Raw genomic sequence first — 22,726 nt, forward strand, 5'->3', positions numbered from 1 at the left:
GTTGCTTAGCATTTTTATTTATTTTTCTTGCATATTTTTATGCTATATTATTCATATACTTATATTTTTTTCTTTATTTCTTTGTAATAGTTTTTTACTGCTTTGTTTTACTAAATATTTCAGCGCTCGATGAAAGGACTTATTCTAGAGCACGAGATAAATAAAGCAATCTATGTATTTATATCTTTTTCTCTCTCGGCGAAATTTTGAGTATTTTGCGAGAAGAGATCTCGCGAAGTAGTAGAAACAGACGGCCTCGGGCAGATCGACGTAGAAAAGCGAGAGGTGCACTCACAAAACGCGGCGACGGCCACGGCGGCTGCAACGTGACCGCTGTACCACGTGATCCGCGCGGCCAATTGGATCTGCCGCGGATCGACGGTCACGTTGCACTCGGCGTGGCTCAATTCACCCCCGCACTCCTGCACGCTGCCCCCTCGTCTATCGGCCCCCTTCGACTATCGCGTTCGCATATGCGATCGGTTGTTAACGCGGTGCGGTGTGGTTTTACGGCCGTGCGATTTTGCTCGTTCACTCGCGCAATTGCGCGAAATAAAAAGAAGACGGGGTGAAAAGAAAGAAAGGAAGAGGAGATTGGCGAACGCGCGCGACGATCGAGCAAGTGCGAGCGAGCCTTTCGCGCGAATTGTCGTCGCGCTGAATTTGAGATCCGCGAGTAAACAGTGAATGATCGTTATCGCGCTGCGTCTGATTGTTTCTGGAATTAGAAGGATTTGCGGTAAGCAATCGACGCGATTGTTCATGTCAAGCGATGGGACGATTAGCGCGCTCGACGCTATAAGAGCGATGCATCGAGCGCGTCATCGATCCAGCGAGTGCCGCGAGTGAATCGTTCAATTAGTGTGTAGTTTTAAAACTTAAAGTGTGTGAAATAGGTGTATACGTTTGACGTTCGGCGGAAGAAAGTTTTAGTGGAGTCTAGTTAATTCTTTAAGCAGACCTTATTAGTAATTCAATTCGATAATTTAGTCGCGAGTTATCAAATGGAGAATTGATAAGAGTCTTCCGATGGTGGATTTGCAACCAGAGTGAATCAGCGAATAAATTCGCGAAGAATTCGCGACGAAAAGAAATCAAGTCTGCGAAGGGAAATGTGAGTGTCGCCGATATTGCAATCAACACGCGTTGCGACTGATGGACTGAACGTCGATTTGAGTTCCGCGATCGATCGATCTTGCTCGCAAGCTGAATCTGGAAACCGTCGTGTTGTTGGTCATAGGGCTTCGCGGCCTTGCTTCGCCGGCGGGAAACTTTGCAATTGTGACACGCGCGACGATGCGAGCTCCGCGGCGAGCTTGTCTCGCGGCTCGCAAACTCTTCTCGTAGCGACTCGGCGTGCCCGCGGATTTCTGCAGTGGATTGGCACAGCGGGTCGCAGGGCCTCGGCTTTTCCAACTCGGCGCGCTTTCACCGGCTCCTTCAACGAAAGTAAGAGAGAAAGCGGAGCTGCGTTACATTATAGATTTGTGTGATTAGTTTAAATAGCGAATCGAGGCATTTCGATGGTCCCCCTTACAGTTAGGTGTTGTTATCGCAATTAATATGTGCACATGTATTTTTTTATACGAGACAATAAAATTACTTATTGCCAGTAAGCAATTTTATTGTATTATTTAGATAATGAATCGTTACAAATAAAAATGTAGTATATACGAGTATACCTGGTATGTTCTAATATTTCATTAACTTTTAAGTCTTATAATATAAACCGAAAAACAGATTGATAGACAATTTATTATAAAATTTATTATAAAATTATGCATGTTGGCCGGAAACTTTTGTCAGGCATTGTGTATATATATATATATATATGTGTGTGTATGTGTATACACATGTGCATAGTATATTTATTGTATACATATACACTCTTAGGTAAAAAGTTTAAAAGCATTAAAAAAATTATCATTTTTATTTATTCAAATAATGCTTATATATATTTAATAATGTATTGAAAAAATATTTTAATTTTAAAAAGTATTTATACTTTTTTTAGATCCCCCCAATAACGGGTTATTGAATCTAAACAATTATTGTTCAAAAATTTTAATGTTATGGACATGAGGATATTTGAGTAAATAATTAAAAAAATATCAATTTTTTAAAAGTGTTTCTATACTTTTGGCTTAAAGTGTACATATATATTGTTTATGAATATTTAATTATTTAATTATACTTATTAAATCATATAATTATACATATCAAATTAATAATTAATATACGAATATAATCATTATATGTGTATATATCATAATTTAAATTTTCGTTGTTGTGTGGTCTTATAAAGGACAATTTCTTTTACTAAATTTTCCTCAAATACGCTCAGATTAGTCATCAGATTCGTTGAGAGAAAGTGCGATATAATTTCTACGGATATTATATAATATTTCCAAATTGTTCAATACTCTAAAAAGAAATCATCTATTTAAATTCAAATAACTCTGCATATCTTTCTACTCATTTTTATTGCAATACTGACAAAATTAATTTCACTTGCCGTGATTAAAAAAATCCGATTTGAGATATATTAAATAACCGGTTAATCTTGTCAATATGTCAATATGTTAAATGATTGGTGAATAATGCGTACAACGAAATCCATTAATCGTCGCGTGAAAAATTAATAATCCTTATTACCCAATATCGCAAAGGAACAAGGCATTAAGAGTTTACGGAAATTTCTTCATTATTAATTACGGAATTATCAGTTTCATTAATGTTGCGAGAACTCGAGGTGCGTTGAATCGATTCAAAACGGATCGTGTGCCCAGGAATACACGTTTAATCGTCCCCATGGGTTCAACTTATTGACTCATCTAATCAACGAGTGGATACTTTCGGGCGGAATAGATGTTCCCAACTTAGTCGTGGCACTCGACCCTTATCAATTAACGCTTGTAAGGAGTTGCCGAAATGTCGCTCGTACCGTTGTTGCACAAGTAGCGTTTTGTCACGGAAAACGGAAAGCGGAACGGCGACGGACGTCGTGTTTAGTCACTGTCGTGTCGTTGTAAGTAAACACGTTGATCCATCAACCCAATTCGTAGGATTAATTAAGTAATTTTTTTCTGTAACGCAGAAAATGAAAATTTGCATATACTTTCTGAAGTTTTCGAAGTGGAATTCTCACTCTGAAGAGTAAAAATTGAGCCAGTCTTGAAAAAGAGCGGCTCAATTTTCAATCCTCAAAAGTAAGATTTCACTCTTCGAAGTAATTCACTTTAAAAGTTTTAAAGAGTATGTACTTATACATACATATATATACAAAAGTTTTCATTTTTCATGTTGCGCTCTAAGGAAAAACGTTATATAATTGACCTCAGCCCCAGAAATACGGCCGAGTTTCTCTTAGAAAGCGTTCATTGTTCATCTATAGGCAGATAACTCATATCAAACGTGACACGTAATATCTACCGCTTTTCACTGAAAAACGCGATTTACATGTTCACGATATACGTGCGAAAATTGATCTCGAGATATAATACATTGGCGGCGATGTGGAAAATGAAAATACATTGCTGAAATCAATGGGGAAGCAGAACGAGTGGGGGAGAGTTAAAATAAATAGGGGCTTAAATGAAATATAAAATTTGTCGAATTAAGCGTAAAAATTATTTATCGCTTGATAATACCAGTAACGCTACAGGTGGTTAATTAAAATTTATATGCAATAAGTAAAACGTCACTTGTCTTGATATATATTAATCGTTATCAGAGTACTCTTCCATCGAGAGTATCCCAAAAGTAACAAAATAAGCTGTCCAGGGTGAATTACATTTGATTTACATTTAGTTTCATATACATGTGTTTACATATTTGTACAACATTAATTGTCACAATTAGACGTTATCGATAACGATCTTATGCAATCAACGCTTGGTATTCTTCTAGAATTTGATCTTTCTAGAAAAGACGAATGCGTATTGAATAAATAATAAAGAGTAGCACGTATATATATATATATATATATATATATGCGATTCTTGTTCTTGAAGGATTGTTAGTAATAATTCTCAAGCACACAACGTACTTACGTTCAAAGTACAAAAAATACATTGAAACAAATACTAAATTTTAATGAATATTTGTTCAAATATTTCTAAGTAAATATTTACTAAATGTAAACATATATTTATTTTATGCAAAAAACATTAATTTGATTTAATCATATTTTCATGGAGTACCATATTTATTTAATGTAAGTATTTACTTACAATTAGTATGTACTGTTCAAAGAAGTATCTGTTAAGTAATATTCAATAGTAAAGACCGTTAATGTACGAACATAACTAATACGAAGCCTATAACAGTCTAGCTTGGATCTTTAATCGCTTACATTTGGACTACGTATATAAGTTAATTATTAATTTGTTTTAATTCCTGATAGTACCGCGATAGTTAATATGTCGGGAGTCGAATCGCTTGTTTTATACGCAAGTGTCCTAGCCAATTAGACTACCGAGGCCTTAGTAATATTCTTCGCAATATAAGTAGGAATCAACGTCTATTTTCAAGCGACGTAAACAAACAATATCAAATCTTATTTGGACCGTGAGAGTTTTTAAACTAAATACCGATGAAAATAAGCCATTTACGGTCAAGTTGGATCTTGGATGCTTCTTAAGATGTATTTACTAAAAATATATACATTGTGAAGTATCGGACACTTAAATTACAGCTTCTATTGTTATACCTGAGAGAAAGATTTGTTTCTAGATTTGTTTATTTTTAAAAATTGTGATTCCTATTTTATACCAGAAGAAAATAATGAATTATACGTAACATATTAATTGTAATATATCGAATAGAGTTTGAGACTTTATTCGAGTGATCATCGAACAAAAAATTTATTGAAAGTATTGAAATGTAGCTCCAAAACCTTTTGAAGCACAGAAAATAAAAAAAAAGTAACTTCTACTCATATTAAATCTTTTAAGCGGATTTAAATATATATCTTTTATTTTAGCATTTAATATATATATATCTATACTTTTTTTGAAGTGTGCTAGTATTTATACATCGACGTAACAAAAAAATAAAATAAAATTGATTTTCTAATAGAAATAAAAAAGTTACATCTTAATTTTCGTGGCCTCATATTTTTTACATTTTTGCACGAACAGAATATTTTTTAGAACTCTCCAGAAATCTCTGAGAAAGAGCCAGAAAATCCATCAGTTATATCGAAATTCTCAAGACGAGCTGCTAACTATGCAGAAATAAAATTAATGACAGCGGCTAACTGAGCTCGTATTTCGTCGATTGCTTCGAATTTCTGGAATCCTTTGCTGCGGTCAGTAAAAATGACACGCGCCATTCCATCGACATTATCACGAACGTCGAAAGCTATTTCGCTTACATAACCCAAGACGAGAAAAGAACGATTATTATTAGTGTAACACGTGGCAACGTAATATCATCCGACTTTTCCTTGTCTATGTAGATCATACGTTCAAACGCTAATTCTCGTACGCGGTACGCGTGATTAATCCTTCGTTTGCAACGTGAAATTTTCACCACTTTTCCGCAGTCTGAGTTTTCGAACGTCACTGCAGAGTTTTATGTTATTGAACTGTAAAAATTTGAAAAATTTTTATACATATGTGAAAGTTTCAACAGCGAGTTTTAATACTGTCATAGAAGTCGGATTGTGTTTTACTTTACTTTTTACAGATTTAAATTGCTTGATTTGAGAGGTGCAAAAAGATTTTTTTCTTTATATTTTCTCAAATAATGTAAGAGTATTTTTTGAAATTTTTGATATAATTTCTTGAGAATTTTCGGAGTTTTTTTTTACAGTGATATACAATCCAGTTTCAAATAAGAACTTTTACGGAATGAAGTTAGTTCAATTCGATAATTTTTGTGAAAAAGGTAAACCTTTCTAATTTTCTATGGTCCAGATATAGTTATCTAAAAATTTAGCTAAATCAAACATTAAAAATAATTTATAAAAGAAATTAAAATAAGAATTAAAGATACTATTGTTGAATTATCAAGATAATTGTATACAAGATGCTCAAGTTAATTACTGGAATATCAAAATTTTTTACAGCATTGTATGCTCATGATACTTGAATTTTCTACATAATTATAATATTATTTTTAATTCAATAAAATGATTTTTAGATCTATATCTAGCTAAATATTTAAATATTTCAGCAAAATTGCTCTTTTTGTGTGATTCTTTAATGATGGTTTCAGCGCGAAAAACGACGCGCGACATAATGATATCTAACAAGTGTAACGCTGAAGCTGCTTCACTTATCATTGAAGCATAGTCTTTGAGCGATAATCGTCAGGAATTTTCAGAGAAGAAACGAAAAAATCTCTCTCCCTTATTCTATTCGACATTGACGTCCTTTTACGCAAATATTTGAGAGTGATGCTCTTTTTAAAAAATGCCGCGCGCATTAAGTTTATTTTAGCGAAACGTACACAAATATTTAAGGTATACGCTATCCCTTTCGCTGAGACTCCCACGGGAGATTAAAGTTAATACTGCGATGTGAAACAAGTCCGTTTCTTTGCTGCTCCGATCTGTGTGTGTCGGAATTAAAGTTTCTTTTCTGTTGTGGTCTCTTTCATGCGAGAAGAGAGTTTCCATAGGAAAACTACTGCGATGCCACCGTGAACCGACGTGGTCGCAAACGTTCTGCGGACACGATCAGGATGACCGTGTTCGCCGAGTTACGACGTATCGTATCGGCTTTAGTGCTTCGTATGTGTTCTCTCTTTCTCTCTGAGAAGTTTCTTTGGGAGAAGTTATCGGAGGACGCGGTGGGATGTAATTCCATCAAAAAACGATAAATTTCGATTATATTGCCGCCTTCATGCGGCAGCGGTGAAACGCGGCGCGGCGATGATGTAATATTGGAACTTTAAATGGAGTTAAGACGGACGAATCGGCGATGTTGATGTCTTCATGACGACGATATAATAGCACGATTTTCTGTAATAATTTAAGGTACCGATGGAAAATCACCAGCAATATAGTTTACAAGATGTGAGACGCGGATGGGTTACCGAGCGAGTCTGCTTGTTTCGATTAAAGTTGTTAAGTGAGAGATTGGACGGCATACGTTTGATTCGCCATATTTTTCAGGATTTGCTTAAGATAGAATGAGATAGATTATGCATAAGATAAAATAAGATATTTATCTCATTCTGTCTTAAGCAGGTTCTGAAAAATATGATGAATCAAGTACATGGTATTCCATCCCTTACTTAAACATTTCTAGTTTTGATCATCCTGCAACAATTTAAATATATGGAATTACATTAAAATAATTATCTTCTTAAGAAAGAAAAGAGAAACATTAAAAAAATTTAATATTAATTAAATTTAAATAAAATACTTTTTAAAATTGTTAATAAAACACATGAACAATATTATATCGTCAGGTATATTAATAAATACTCGTAACTAATAATACTTAATGTAACATTAATATCAAAAATTACATTAAGTTACAATACCTTTAATTAATTTTTTTAAATTATATTTTTCCACTAAACGTATTTTATGAGTATAATATCTGAGTTGTTGAATAAAAAAATCGCGATAGTGTCGAAAATTTATTTTACACTTATTATTTTTATTTATTATATTTTACATTTATTATTTTCTTAAAAGAGGAATAATTCGAAATCATTTTCTTAATTCGAGACAAGATTTGGGCTCGATTTAAATTTTTCTATTAAAATTCTACTAAAATTTATAATAATTTTTTAAAATATTGATATAGTGTGCTTTTGAAGACCCCGTGTTACTGGTGGAGGATTAAAATAAACCTAGTATTCTTTTTGCACTAATTATGTTATTTTGGTCCTTGAAATTAATTATAGTGTCTTTTATAGTCAACATAAATTAAACGGGTCTCACTAAGCCAGCGTCAGTAACTGATGTTACAGATTTTTTTTTTTTGGACGTCCGCTCTGGAGGGTTAAAGATAAACTTTCACTCTTCGTAAATGCTAAAAAGGATACCCCTTGAAGACACTATATCGATTAACGTATTTTTTAATGCACCCCGCGCTTTAGCAACTCGCTTTTGCTTGCCGCATATATCCCGTGCCGTGGGAGGGGCGAACGAATTCCGCAATAAATTGCTGCAAAACGCACGTTGATTCCCCTTCACCCCTCTCGGTTCATGAATAACGCGCCGAAAGATAGTCCTCGTCTGAGGGCTAATCTCGCGGCGGTTTCGCTACCGTTGCTGGAAAACGATACACATGGAACTCGCAACGATGCAACGGTGCAGCGCAGCAGCGTAACCAACATTCAGGTCACTCTCGTCTCTCCTCCCCCCGCGCGACTCCTCCTTTCCGCCCCTGTCTGCGGAGGAACTTCAAAGGATCGATCTTGATTACCTTGCTCTGCTGACGGCGTTCATCCCAGAATAATAAATTGCTCTATCTGCACCTCTACGTGCTGTTATTAATAATAATTGATAATTAATTACGGCAGAAGAATGCGGTGATTATCGAAGTAAATTAAAAGCAATTATTTTCTTAAAGACGACGAGAAGTATAAATATGTATATAAATTGTATGTAGATTTTAATTTTTAATGTGTCTACTGAAAATGGTACCTCTATTCCTAGGAGATGAGGGAGATCGTTAGCTACGCCACTGTGCAGCGAATATAAACGTGCTTGTAGGATAAAATTAATGCACCCATGTCGCTCTGGTCCTTTCGGTTGCCAGGGAAATCAACTGTATATCGCGAAGACGATCCGTCGAGATTTCGTTAATTGTTCTCGATGTCGGGAGACATATGGGTCCTCGCAAAGCTGCGACCTGTGATTTTTCTGGAGGCCGCAAGTAATTGAATTTATCTTGAAAAAGAATGGTCCTCATCTGTGTAATAATGAAGCGGTTTTATCAAAGAAAAAGAGACAGAGAAAAGGAGTTCATATAAAAAGTTATATAGCTATATATAACATTTTATATCTCTGTGGGGAGCAAATAGATATAGAAGCCTGAATCGCCAAGAAAATTGCGCATCTAATCTTCCAAATTGACGACGCCGGTTTTATAAATTTATTTTTATCCTCTGTTCTTTTCTATACTCTTGGAGATGAGAATGAATTTTTCGAAAGACATCTTTTACGTATCCAAAGTAAATTTCGATCCCGAAATAATGTACACGTGCTCGCATACAATGAATACGCTAATTTCACCTTACAATGGAGTTCACGACATCGCATGAATCATTGTGTGGCGACAAAAGCGTAGTTTCACGATAGCGCGTCAAGTGTTTCACAGCAAAATTTTGCGTTACGAATAGAGTGTCAAGGAACTGTTTTGGAAGGTGAGTTATCTGAGATCGGAATTGTAGATCGGAGATCTTGATAGTAATTGTTTAACTATACCACATGCATCAACTAATTCTTAGAATTAGAAAAAAAATGAAAAGTTAGTTGAACGGAGATAAAAATAACAGAAAAGCGAACACAGAGTTCAGTAACTATTATCTAAGCTTCATTATTATATTATCGAACCTTTTTTTTTGTGAACGATTTTTATAGAGTTATTAAAAGTCCTCGTGTATGACGAAATGCCAAATCAGAGTGGGCCAATCGAGGCGTGGTCCCTTCGAGGAAGTATCTTGCAGAAGTAGATTCAGAGATATCCGAGGAAAATAGAATTTTCTGCACGACGTGACCCTTCAAGAATCGAAATGAAAATTCTCCCTTGTAGTCTCAAAATCACGCTGCAAAGACCGATGATAAACGGATCCTTAGCACGCATTTTGGACGACAAGATGTATTTATAAAAGCTCCCATAGGGATCAATTCGCATCTATTATTATTTCTTTGTAATATTGATAGCACGAAGATGTTTAAAATGTGCGTTTTCGACGCTGATCTGTCACACCTGAAAGTTGCACGTGAATTTTGACTGAGTTTTTGGATTTCACGTTTTCTAAAAACGTGGAGTATTTTCTAAAAGTTACAGATACTCATTTAAAGCTAATTAGAGAAAAAAGAAGCTCGGTACGTATCTTTTGCAAATTAAACCGTAGGTAGTATATACATATGTGATTACCCGACCAGAAAATCTTTATTATATTACTATTAATGTCAAGCAGCATTTTTAATTCAAAATTATCAAACATTAAAATTTAAAAAATTTCAAGAAACTACCAAAGTGATAAAGAATCGCACGAAGTGTTTAGTTTTTAGTTCGAATAAAATTTATAAAGGCTTTCGGGCAATTTTTTAAACACCCTGCACTATTATTATTCTTCATTATTCGCATAGTGTCTAGGACACTATAAATTTGCAAAACATACGAATAGTGAATACATTTTTTAAACAAAATTTGCATTTACCTTTATTCAAAGGTATATGCACATAGAATATTACGATATGTTTATTTATAATAATTATAAATCAACAAAGAGAACATTAAAGATTGAGATACAATGTTGGAGTGTCAGAGACACTCCACGTGAGTAATTACGTTAAAGAAATCCGTACGAATAATGTAGGATTAATAAACGCCTCGTTAATTTATTGTAATAGATTAGACTATAATAGATTTATTGTAATTGCACGCAAGTAGGGCAGTAACGAATCACTTTCGCGCGCTGAATCAACTAATTGAGGTCTATGCTCTCCGAAGGGTACTAAGAAAAGATGACGGGAAGTAGTAACAACGAGATGGGCCAGACAGTGACCTCGGGAGTTCGAGGCGATGGCGGGAAGCATACGGTTCACTGGTTCCGTAAGGGACTCCGACTGCACGATAATCCCTCACTGAAGGAGGGTCTCGCAGGGGCGTCCACTTTCCGGTGTGTCTTTGTGCTGGACCCCTGGTTCGCCGGAAGCACCAACGTTGGCATTAATAAATGGAGGTGAGAGCCTGCGATGGCCCGCGGGATTGCGGAAACGAGATCGATGCAAGTCGACTCTAAAAGCGGAATAATGCGATGAAACGCGTTGGCGCCTCAAACGTGCCGTACTTATGTATACATATATTCTTATTGTTATCAGCAAAAATCTATTTTTTTACGAATCTTTATTTTATTTTATTATCTTGTTTCTCTTCTCTTATTTCTTGTTTTTCTAAATCTTGTTGTGAACGAACGACAGAAATATAATCAGATACTCTTGGATAATTATCGACAATGATCGCGTTAATGTTTTTTTTTTTTTTTATAATATCAAGCTTTTCTTATTGCATCTTAAGTTCGGATGATATTGCAATGATAGTAGCGAGTTACGATTATTTAATTCGTCGATAATAGTGAGTCGATACTGTTCCACAAATGGCACCGTAGATCTTCATTGCATGGCATAATCTCAATGCATTACTGCGACGGACATTCGAGGCACGACTCTCTCGTCGTCGATCATTTGTCATGTTGATTAAGCGTTATGTAACCGTTTCCTAAGCGATCGCTTAGATGTTGTCGATAATCTACTGAATCACGGTTGACAATAAAGACATAACGGCGACATTGACCAAAAATCAACGGCAAATGACGAATGTAGCCGCGCGTGTTTACGTTATATGTTATGTTGCTTTGAATGATGAATTATTTCTCAGTTGTTACAAAAGCTAAATGCTTAAATCTAATTGCAATGTAAATATTTAATAAAATATTGTTTTTCATATTTTGTAATTTTGCACCACAATTCTTTTATTATGTTATTATTGTGAAGAAGCTAATTAAAATATAATGCTATAATTTTCAGTTTGTTACTACACATTATAATCATATTATAATCTATGTTTTTAAAGTAATCATTTTTATGTGAGTGAAAGCGCTTCAAAAATTTAAAAGATTTCTCTATTTTTTAAATGGATTTATATAATTTTTTTATATGTGTGATATCTATAGTTATTTTGTATTAAAAAGTAATACAGCAAAGTTATCATAAAATTAATTTATGAGATATTTTTTTTTTAATCTGGTATATTTTAACTCGAAATATAAAATATGTATAAACTATTTATCTCTTTATAACTATATCTTAATTAACATTTTTCTATACTGAAAAACATTGAATGATGAATTAATTAATGCAAAGAAAACACGTTGTTGTTTTTCAAAAAACATGTAATTGCAATTGTCAAAAAATGAAGTTAATTAATACAATAAAGTTGTTATTATTATTAATAGTTTACGAGATATTTTATACTTTGTATCTACATATATATCAACATCAAATATAACATATCATACATTATTGATATTTAATAATTTTACTTTAATACTTTTACATACAGAATAACTGGAAAATTTATATTATATAAAAAAATCATATAATATTATTTAAAAAATGGTGGTGACCTCAAACTTTAAAAGCGCCTCCATCCACAGAAACATTTAATACTAACAACATATTATGACCCTTTGATACTTAATATTAATTTTGTAATTAAAATATTTTCATATTTTTAAAAATAATTAAAATACTTTAGGTGGACAATGTTATTACTCTATCCTGTATATATTCATTTTTACATTATCTAAAAACATTATTAAGTAATTTTGTACGACATCTAATTGATTTGTTTTACGTGCAATCTGACAGGTTTCTACTGCAATGTTTGGAGGATCTAGACTGTTCTCTGAGAAAACTGAATTCTCGACTGTTTGTGATCCGGGGACAACCGGCTGACGCGCTCCCTAAACTCTTCAAAGAATGGGGCACGACAAATTTGACTTTCGAGGAGGATCCGGAGCCATTCGGCCGAGTGCGAGATCATAATATTTCGGCCCTTTGTAAGGAGCTCAGTATCTCGGTAGTCCAAAGGGTCTCGCATACTCTCTACAGACTAGACGAGTGAGTTCGAAAAAAATTCGAAATTGCCCAATACTTTCATATCAATTGGAATTTTTTTACACTAATTTAAGATAAAATATCAATAATTTAAATTTAACACACACACATTGTTAAAGTCAAAATAATTTTTTTTATTACTTTTTATAATTTTTGATTTGTTATCTTTACCAAATTTATAATAGAGTTTTTCTAAGGCATTTTTTCTGAATGATTTTATTATAATATTATATAAATGATTAATAAATCAATTAATTTTCTTTCTTTTTATTTTTAAACAGTTAAAATAGGAATACATTACTTGTCGAGAGTTTAATGATGAAAGAGATACAAATTCATCTAACTTAAAAAAATTTATTTTATTTAAGTAAGAATAGGTCTTTAGCTCATTTTATCAATCTAAAGGATTGTAATTGAAATTTAACTTTGTTATTATATATAATACATATAATCTTAAAATAATTTTTAACAAGATATTTATGGAAGAAAGAAAAGAAGAATATAAATATCTTTTAAAAGCTACACATGTTTGTTACTACACTTTAATATACATCCGAATGTTTAGAATAGAATCCTAGCGGGACCCGCTAGGATTAAATATTACGTTGCAACTTTCGCCATTATTCGCAAGCCATTTCGTAACTTCACCGCCCTCGTCGTTACACGTTTCAGAATCATAGAGAGAAACGGTGGAAAACCGCCGTTGACCTATCATCAATTTCAAGATGTCGTCGCCGGTATGGACTCACCAGAACCGCCGGTACCGACGGTGACTGCTGCTTGCATTGGCAGCGCCTATACACCCCTAAAGGATGACCATGACGATCATTACGGAGTGCCCACCCTCGAGGAACTTGGTAAGAAAAAATCGATTTTTTTCGAATAAAGAAAGTACAATGTTCTATAGTTAAGTTTTTGTTATCTCGTTAAACACAACAAATCGTTAAAATAATCATTCATTATTAATTGAGAATCCTTAAGTACGTACAGACAGAATAATATTATATTACTGAAGTATCTAAAAGTTTAACTAGATACAGCTCTGAATAAAACCTTATATAGGATTCTAACAATCAAATTATACAATAATGAGTAAATAATTGTACAATATATATTCAATATTCATAACAATTAATATGTATTAATACAAAAAATTTTTAATTTATTCATTAACCGCGTTATTTCCTATAGATTTTCTTTCTACCTTTCATTTTTTTTTTTCATGAACTTTAATTTAAAGAAAAGTCGACCCGGCTTGATTAAAGACCAATTATTAAAGTTGAGGACAGAGGTCAAAGATTCAGTATAAACTAGAACACCCGACCGGGCTGCTGTTTCGCGATATATCAGGTAATAACGAGATATGCATTTCGAATAGAATATCTCGAGCTGGACAACTGCAGATTAATTGTAAGCGCGAGCCCGTCGCGTTTGCCATGGAGAATTCATTCGCGGCAGATTAGTCGATGCAATATTAATACGCCGTCCATAAGAGAGCAATCGGGCATTATTTCGTATAACGTAATTCATCCGTCGATAGCACGTTGTAATCCGTAGCTATTCAAACTGCATTATGTACTCCGCATGGCGAATACGAAGAGAATCCGATCGATTATTAATTACCTTGGCTGATTGTTCTTATTATTAAGTGTCAGACGTCTTAAAGTCTTCTCGGCACGGCGCAATAGCCCATTACCTCATTGATGTATAGCTCTATATACTTACAGAATTCTATAGTTTGTATTGTCCCTCACTTTCAAATGTCGCATATTATTCCATCGTTTCTTCTCATTGTTATCAAATGTCAGAGCGATTCCCGAAGGCTTTCAGGTTTTTTCTTCTGCAATTCTCTGTAATGCCGAAAGGATGAAGAAGCAAGACCTTCGCCAAATAACGTTGTACTGTACGGAATGTCTACGGCTCTTTAATTTTAGTGACAGATTCTTTAGTCGATATTCCGAGTCGAGTTTTTCTTAATAAAACTGTCAAAGAGCGCCATTCGAGCACTGAACAATCGAAAACAAGGTACTTTTTTATACAGTAAACTTCGGGTAGCAATATATTTTATTGCACACGATCGAATTTTTATTTCCGAAATTTTCGTGAGGATTATTTATTGAGATGCTTAACATCATAATACAAATTGCGATCAGTAATATTTAAAATTTTACTAAATGTAAAGAGCTATATAACAAAATTTTCTTTAATAGAATATTAAAACTGAGGTATTACGAAGTCGAATTAACTCTAAAATGCTATCGATATTAAATGATACAAAATTGTTATTAATATGTTACGTTCGAGTAAATCATTTTAAAATAATATGTAAGATTATTATATATTTCATTCTTTTAATGACTTTTAAAATTAAGACCTTTATAAACACAAATAATTTAGTTTATTCAACTCCTTCAGACTTTGTACATTGTAATGTATATAGTACATCAAATTTATAGACATTATATCCGTTGAAATTATTTAATTCTATTATCTACTGTTATCATTTGAAACTGAATATACTATATAAATGTTAAAAAAATAATCAAATTATGGAAAAAAAAATTTTCTTACTATGCATTATTTATTAAAATGCCCTTGAATTGAATTAAAAAAATTTGTTTAAACATAATTCCAATAAAATTTAAAAGAAAGAAGAAAATGAACACACTATACGTATAATATTAAACTTAATTCTGCTGAAGAGATTAATAGATTAGAATTTCTTGATTGAATCTATTATAACTAGAATTCTGATTGGTATGATCAGAATCTTTTCTAGTTCGTTTATTTTGAATCAGAAATTTCACTGCACACGAATCTTTAGAAATGAGAATGAGGGTAATTAAAACATCGAGTAGGGAAAAATAATTAAATATCGAATCGTGTTGCTAACCATAAGTTATTCTATGAGAATATAATTTTCTCTATACAAGTTCCCCGGCTTTTTATGATTTGTAGGCTTTGATACGGAAAGTCTGCTGCCGCCGGTGTGGGTTGGTGGTGAGAGTGAGGCCCTGGCTAGGCTCGAACGTCACCTCGAGAGGAAGGCATGGGTAGCGAGCTTCGGCAGACCGAAGATGACACCGCAATCCTTATTGCCGAGTCAGACTGGGCTCTCACCTTATCTGCGATTCGGCTGTCTCAGTACGCGGTTGTTTTATTATCAGCTCACTGATCTGTACAAGAAGGTACGAGACGTTCCGCGAGCGAAATTGTGTTCACGAAAAACGACGATGCGAGATGTGTCTATCGCGCATAAAATTTATCGCAGGAACTTCTCGCTAGTTTCTATCCTCTTCTTCTTTTCTTTTTCGCTTGGAAACTTCGTGATAATAATTAAATGAAACTTCCGGGACGCGTTAATTGCGCCGCGAAATTTTTATTTCTACGAGAAGTCGCGAAAGCTATTCCGTACAAGTTCGTGGTTATGAGGGTATAATGTTCTCATTGTTTCTTAGAGTATTACATATAGTGAGTGTAAAATATACAGAGAAGATATCTAAAAAAAACTTATTTTTAGAAAGTAAACGTTAATTAGCAATTTATTAACAAAAAGAATATGATCATTATTATACTCTTTAAAACCTTTAGAGTGAGATTCACTTTGAAGAGTGAAATCTTACTCTTAAAGATTAAACATTGAGCTGCGCTTCTTTAGGACTGGCTCAATTTTTACTGTTTGGAGTGAGATTTCATTCCAAAGAATTTAGAAGATATGTTTTTAAACATTATTTTATTTAAAATGATGTGTAATAGTCCAAATATATTATGATAAGTGAAAATAAAAAATTTATTTGGACATAAAAAGTATTTATACAGTCGAGAAATTTACTTCTAATTGTAAGACTATATAAATACAATTATTTTCGCGACGCTCTTTTGTTTATTTAGAACAAAATATACTTAATTTTAATAAATTGCTAATTTATGTTTATTTTATACAAATAATCTTTTTTATAAAAATCTTCTCTATACATAACTACTTTTTTTTGCATTTATTATGTCGATAAAATTTTTCCGTTGTTTGTCTATCCTTTTTCTTAAAACAACGATGTTACCTTTCTCATTTTATCGAGCAATACTTCGTCATTTGTCAATTTTGAAAGCGAATGATTAACTCAGTTTATCTATCAATACTGTTACAATATTGTTTATTATATTTTCAATAAATTTATTTTAGATAAAGAAAGCGGTACCGCCGCTGTCGTTGCACGGGCAGCTTCTCTGGCGTGAATTCTTTTACTGTGCAGCGACGAAGAATCCAAATTTCGACAAAATGCAGGGCAATCCGATTTGCGTGCAGATACCGTGGGACAAAAACGTGGAGGCACTCGCAAAGTGGGCGAACGTGAGTGATATTTTGCACACGGACAGAGGCAAATTTGCTTCGCTATTTTATTCATACAGTGCGGTCAAATGAGAAACTTTAACGATGAAAAAAAAAAAAATACAATATTGCAATAATTATTTTCATTTCAATACACTAGTGAGAGCAAAAAAATTTACATAATTTTTATCATTCGAGCTATCAATAAATTTTTTTAATTACGAAAAATTCGTTATTTTTATTAACAAAACATGTATAATATGGCATGAGAAATATACGCAATTTCTGTTTATTAAAATAGAATGCACTAAACTAGCTTTGCAACTGAAAAATTTATGATATGACAGATGGATACAATTGCACTTGCAACAGTACTCTGGCGAAAATGAGAATCGGAGTGTAAGTCGAATGTAAAGGGAGAATACAGAAGCGTAAACGAAATTTCTACGAGGCAAAGATTGAAACAACGAAATGTAAAAAAGATGTTTACGCTTTTCTTTTATGTTTCTTTGTATCAATTTTTGCCTCCTAGAAGCTTCGTTTATGCTTTTATTACTCTCATCTTACATTCAACTTACGCTCCGATTTTTATTTTCATCAGGTATTTGGGAACTCGATTTATTTTACACTTTTTTCTCTACAACAGTAGGGAATTTCTTTCTTTTGTAGATCAACTTTTTTCCCTTAATTTTAAGGATTTATAACTATTTTTGCACATTTTTTAAATATTCAGTTCGAGACGAAGGAGTCAAGCAATACTATTTTTTCAACGGTACTAAACTTTTCGTCTGCTGCAGGGTCAAACGGGATTTCCGTGGATTGATGCAATCATGACGCAGTTACGGGAAGAGGGTTGGATACATCACCTGGCCAGACACGCGGTGGCTTGCTTCTTGACCAGGGGCGACCTTTGGATCTCATGGGAGGAAGGAATGAAGGTAAAATGTTACGGCATGTCTGGCATTTCAATCAACACGCGTTGAATTATTCTTTCTCTGTTTCTCTTATTCGTTTGTACTTATCATTAATATACAGACTTTGTAGAAATATTTCTTGTTGCGAGATCTCTTTTTCTCGGAAATACGTGCAGTGCATCTAATGTAATATACCTCTCTCCAGTTAAAAAATAAATAAATAAACTGTTCGTTCTCTGCAGAGTAACTGTACAACTAACTAGTTGAGTTTATTTTATTCGTCGAAGTAGAAGACAAAATTAATGAAACGTCTATTTAATTACGCAAAAAGCGTTAAACGGCGTTAAAATACTCTTTAAAATTTTTGAAGTAGAATTTCACTCTAAATAGTGAAAATTTAGCCGGAAAAAGTCTCGAAAAAGACTTAATTTTCAATCTTTAAGAGTGAGATTTCGCTGATTTTGTTAATTATTTTACTATATATTTCACATTGGATTTAACGTCTTTCTTTGAGGTGTTCGACGAGCTTCTCTTAGATGCCGATTGGTCCGTGAATGCCGGTATGTGGATGTGGTTATCGTGTAGTTCGTTTTTCCAACAATTTTTCCACTGTTACTGCCCCGTACGATTCGGCAGGAAAGCGGATCCGAACGGCGACTACATCAGGTAATCGATTGAAAAAGTATTTTTTAAAATTATTTTTAGAAAAACGCAAAACGCAATGTAATACGCGAGAAATTCCGAAAAAAATTTCGACGGGTACGTTTATCAATGTTTTTTTTTTTCCATCCGAAGTAACATTTACGCTAACGATCGCGTGCACGATGGTATCGGTATAGTGATTAACGCTCACGCGATGGCCAGATTAATGGAAATTTTAATCTTGATTGATCTTAATTTGTAACGTATCAGGCGTTAATCTGAGCGAGGCAAAATTCAGCCGCAAGATAGATGGAACTTTAAACAGCTTAGCTCCATTAAAGCTTAATCGTGCAAAAGATTATCGTGACGAATCGTCGGCGATGACAACGTTCCATTATTAGAAAACTAATTCACATTTCACTGGAATAAATTAGTGAATCCGACAATCATTGTAGTAGACCATATAATTAGTATAGTACTAATTATATGAAAAATTAGATCCCGGTAAAATAAATTAATGAAAATCTTTACCAATGATATCAGGAGACACGGTAGAGTCTCCGGCCATGTTGAAAAACTAAAAGGCACTACAAGTCTTTTATCCCGAATCACCAACATCCATTTTTTATACATACATTATACATGGACCAAGTATTCCTATATTTTTTGGTAATGGGGGATGAAGCCGGAAATTAACAATTTAAGTGATCATTAAGCATGCCTTCATAAATATAAACTAGCAAGTGCTAATTCATTCTATTTGATACCTGCAATTCTCAGAAACAGTAGAGTATTTTTTTTTCATGATAGAAAGAGATGTAATGGATTCACGGATCCTGTTAAATTATAATACCATCTTCCGGCTTCAAGCTACGGACCAATGCTTGATTTATGTATGCACATATGTCATTGATTTTCATACATAATGTAATAGCTTGTTAAACAAAAGATGTCATATACACAAGACTCAATAATGGATAGTTTCCGAGCTGTGATGTAAAACTTGTCTTCATGGAACATCTGTGATACACCGTAGTTCAAAAACTATCCATTATTGAGCCTTGTGTCTATGACATCTTTTGTTCACACATTGTAAGCAATATCATGTACGTGAAAACTAAGTCGTTTCACCGGGACCCAATTTTCTATATAATTAATGCGCTGTTCTTTAGCTAGATTGACAGATCTGAAAATAATTTTGTTAAACCATCCGAATAGTTATGTAGGACGCTGGTTGCTAAATTGTCAAAACTTTTTGTAACATTTCAAACACGTTGCTCATTATGCTTGAGTGTTCTACGTAATTATTTTGATAGTTTAACAAAATTATTTTCTCCGTCTAGTTAAATTTTCCGATACTTCAACAAAATCATTCTTTTCCTGTACTCGTATATGTAGACTTTATCGCTCATTTTGTTATACTACAAGTAAAAAACGAAATTTCCCAAACTAAGTTTCAATGATTTGAATTATTAAAATTTTGTAACTTTAATTTTGAAATATACAATTTTGATTATTGGTTATAGTAATAACTGATTATAGAGAAAAAAAAAGATATATATATATTTTTAAAGTATGTTTTTCTTTTTTTATGTTTCCATTTTTTGGTAAGCAGTTTAAAAAAAATCACAATCCTTTTAGTTATGCCGTTGTTGTAGCAAGTGAGCGATATATAAGGAATTATTGTTCCAAGACAAAATCAATCTTGTTCTCACGAACAGACGCTACCTGCCGATGTTGAAGAACTTCCCGACCAGGTACATTCACGAGCCTTGGAACGCGCCGCTCAGTATACAGCACGCTGCCAAATGCATCATCGGCAAGGAGTACTCGTTGCCGATGGTGAACCACAGCAAGAGCTCGCGCATCAACATCGAGCGGATGAAACAGGTGTACCAGCAGCTGAATAAGTATCGCGGTAACGGTGAGTAAAAATTGGCCGCCCGCGATCAATTTTACAATACTTTCTAAATTAATTTGTTCTTTCGATAATGGACCACCGCGCCGAAAGTTTGTTCTTTCGGAGTAGTTTTAATTCCAACCCATTCGGATACGATCTCTTTTAGCGGGCTTTAAGTCGAATTTTTAAAGCGATCGTATTATAATCAATTTCTTTTCGATTTAGGAACCTCATTTAAGGGAGAGAACATTGGTGAGTAAATTGATTTTAACAATTAATAATTCGATCAATTAATTGCATTGTAACGTATAACAATCTTGGTCATAAGTATAAAACACTCTCAAATTATTATATTTATTTGAAAAAAAAAAACAATGATAAAAACAAAAAAGACAACAAAATATTAAAACTGTTATAAAAATAAACATTTTCAATGAAGTTGTTTTTAATTTATTTTTTATTAGATATAAAATCAATTCGTAGGATGTTTTATACTTGTTTTTGCTAAAGCTGCATATAAAATGTTTTAGTAACGATATTAATAATGCAGTATGCTTTGTGCAAGGCTTGCTGAACGCATTGCTGGCACCGCCAGCGAAGGACAGCGACGAGGAGAAGAGGAAGCAGGATTCGCCGAATCGGGAGAACGAGCAGAAAATGGAGACCATTAGCAGTCCCACGCAGCAGCAACAACAGCAGCAGCAACAGTAGCTACAGTCGGTATAGCGATCTGACTAATCTGTTAACATCATAGTGCTGATTATTCTTTTTATGGATTTTAAAAGTGACTTGAAAATTCCATATGAATTGTACATCTCTTACTATAATTAACTGCGAGAAGACCCGTTAATCATGATTGACATAATCGATGCCTTTTCTTACTTCAATTTTTCCCAATATTATTAGAAATTGGTTGTCACATTTCATAAATTCCATAAATAAACCATATTTAATATATATTAATATTTATATATATATATATATTTTTAAAAAATTTTAAAGATCAAATACGAAAAAATAGTATATTAAATTATTATATTAAAAAAATATTATTTAAATGTATAATTTATACAAAACCTTTTTATTTTAAATTAATGCGAAACAAGAATAATATAATAGCATCTATATTTTTTTATATCTAGAGGAGTTTTTTAAATTAAAATATATTTTTGTGAAATTGTAATTAAATATTTCAGAAATATTAAAAATATATGTATAACATATATATAATTTTGTTACAAATATTTCTAAAAAAGAAGGCTCCACATGGGGAGGACCCCATAGCTCCCCCCACGGATCCACCAATGTTTTTGACTCTAGTAAAAGAGGTTAATTGTAAAATCAATATCGGATAATCCGCGAGAAACCGCACTATTTTTTTAACATTTGTAGAAAGGCAAGGGTAATAAAATGTTTTAGCAGCGGGAGACTTAGCGAGGGTGTTACACTAGCGAACCTAATGTTCGCCTGAGGTAGATTACTGTTACAACTTGTATTTTGTCACACAATTAACTTATATGCAATTTTAACAATGCTTCCCGCAACGTATTGATTAACAACCGTATACCGTCTAGATTTTTTTATAGTTGTAAATTATGATTGTAAATAATGAATAAAATGTTGGTTGTAAAGGACGTTATCCATCATATGTAAATCACGTCGAGATGTCACTTACCTTTCTCACGACGTTCCTCTCTCCGGGTCTTGGGAACCCTTCGCCGTTTCTCTGCGAGTGCTGCATGTCCTCCGATGCAACTTTAGATAGCAGAATAATAGCTCTCGGATAATTGACGGAAAACGTAACGGAGACGCATCGCGAATGTAATCGCAGTGGAATGAACTTCGGTCGACTTGACAAAATGAACATTTAATGGTCTATCTGTCACACTTTGCGCTTTAATGGTACCTCAATCCGGAGATCCTCGATGCAGCTCGACGGGTACCGCCTTTCTGCTACAAAAAGTTGATAACACGTTTTTGCTCACGGCTATTGTATATCACTATTGCCCACGCGCTTAAACGCTATAGACTGAAGCTCGATGCTCTCGCTCACGTCATCTTCGGAGACTCTCTCGCCTAATTGAAGACGACTCTTCGCGACGGTGCGCTCTTCCGTTTACAAACGG

At 33.6% G+C, this 22,726-nt stretch overlaps 1 protein-coding gene across 1 annotated transcript; it reads left to right on the forward strand.

Moving 5' to 3' along the window:
* Positions 1–1,387: 1,387 nt before the first annotated feature.
* phr6-4 ((6-4)-photolyase) lies at positions 1,388–21,440 on the forward strand. The gene is made up of 11 exons (XM_018549777.1): positions 1,388–1,449; positions 10,650–10,881; positions 12,569–12,820; positions 13,490–13,674; positions 15,776–16,005; positions 16,998–17,165; positions 17,942–18,082; positions 18,573–18,724; positions 20,422–20,624; positions 20,826–20,852; positions 21,166–21,440. The coding sequence occupies exons 2-11, from the start codon at positions 10,664–10,666 to the stop codon at positions 21,309–21,311; spliced, it is 1,722 nt and encodes a 573-aa protein (XP_018405279.1). The 5' UTR covers positions 1,388–1,449; positions 10,650–10,663; the 3' UTR covers positions 21,312–21,440.
* The last annotated feature ends 1,286 nt before the right edge of the window (positions 21,441–22,726 follow it).

This window comes from Cyphomyrmex costatus, unplaced genomic scaffold (assembly GCF_001594065.2).
Source record: "Cyphomyrmex costatus isolate MS0001 unplaced genomic scaffold, Ccosl1.0 scaffold882, whole genome shotgun sequence".
Taxonomy (NCBI): domain Eukaryota; kingdom Metazoa; phylum Arthropoda; class Insecta; order Hymenoptera; family Formicidae; genus Cyphomyrmex; species Cyphomyrmex costatus.

Coding starts and splice junctions, on each gene's coding strand:
- phr6-4 (XM_018549777.1), top strand. CDS start 10,664: ATGACGGGAAGTAGTAACAACGAGATGGGCCAGACAGTGACCTCGGGA. Junction 10,882..12,568: donor GTTGGCATTAATAAATGGAG/GTGAGAGCCTGC, acceptor GCAATCTGACAG/GTTTCTACTGCAATGTTTGG. Junction 20,625..20,825: donor GAATAAGTATCGCGGTAACG/GTGAGTAAAAAT, acceptor TTTTCGATTTAG/GAACCTCATTTAAGGGAGAG.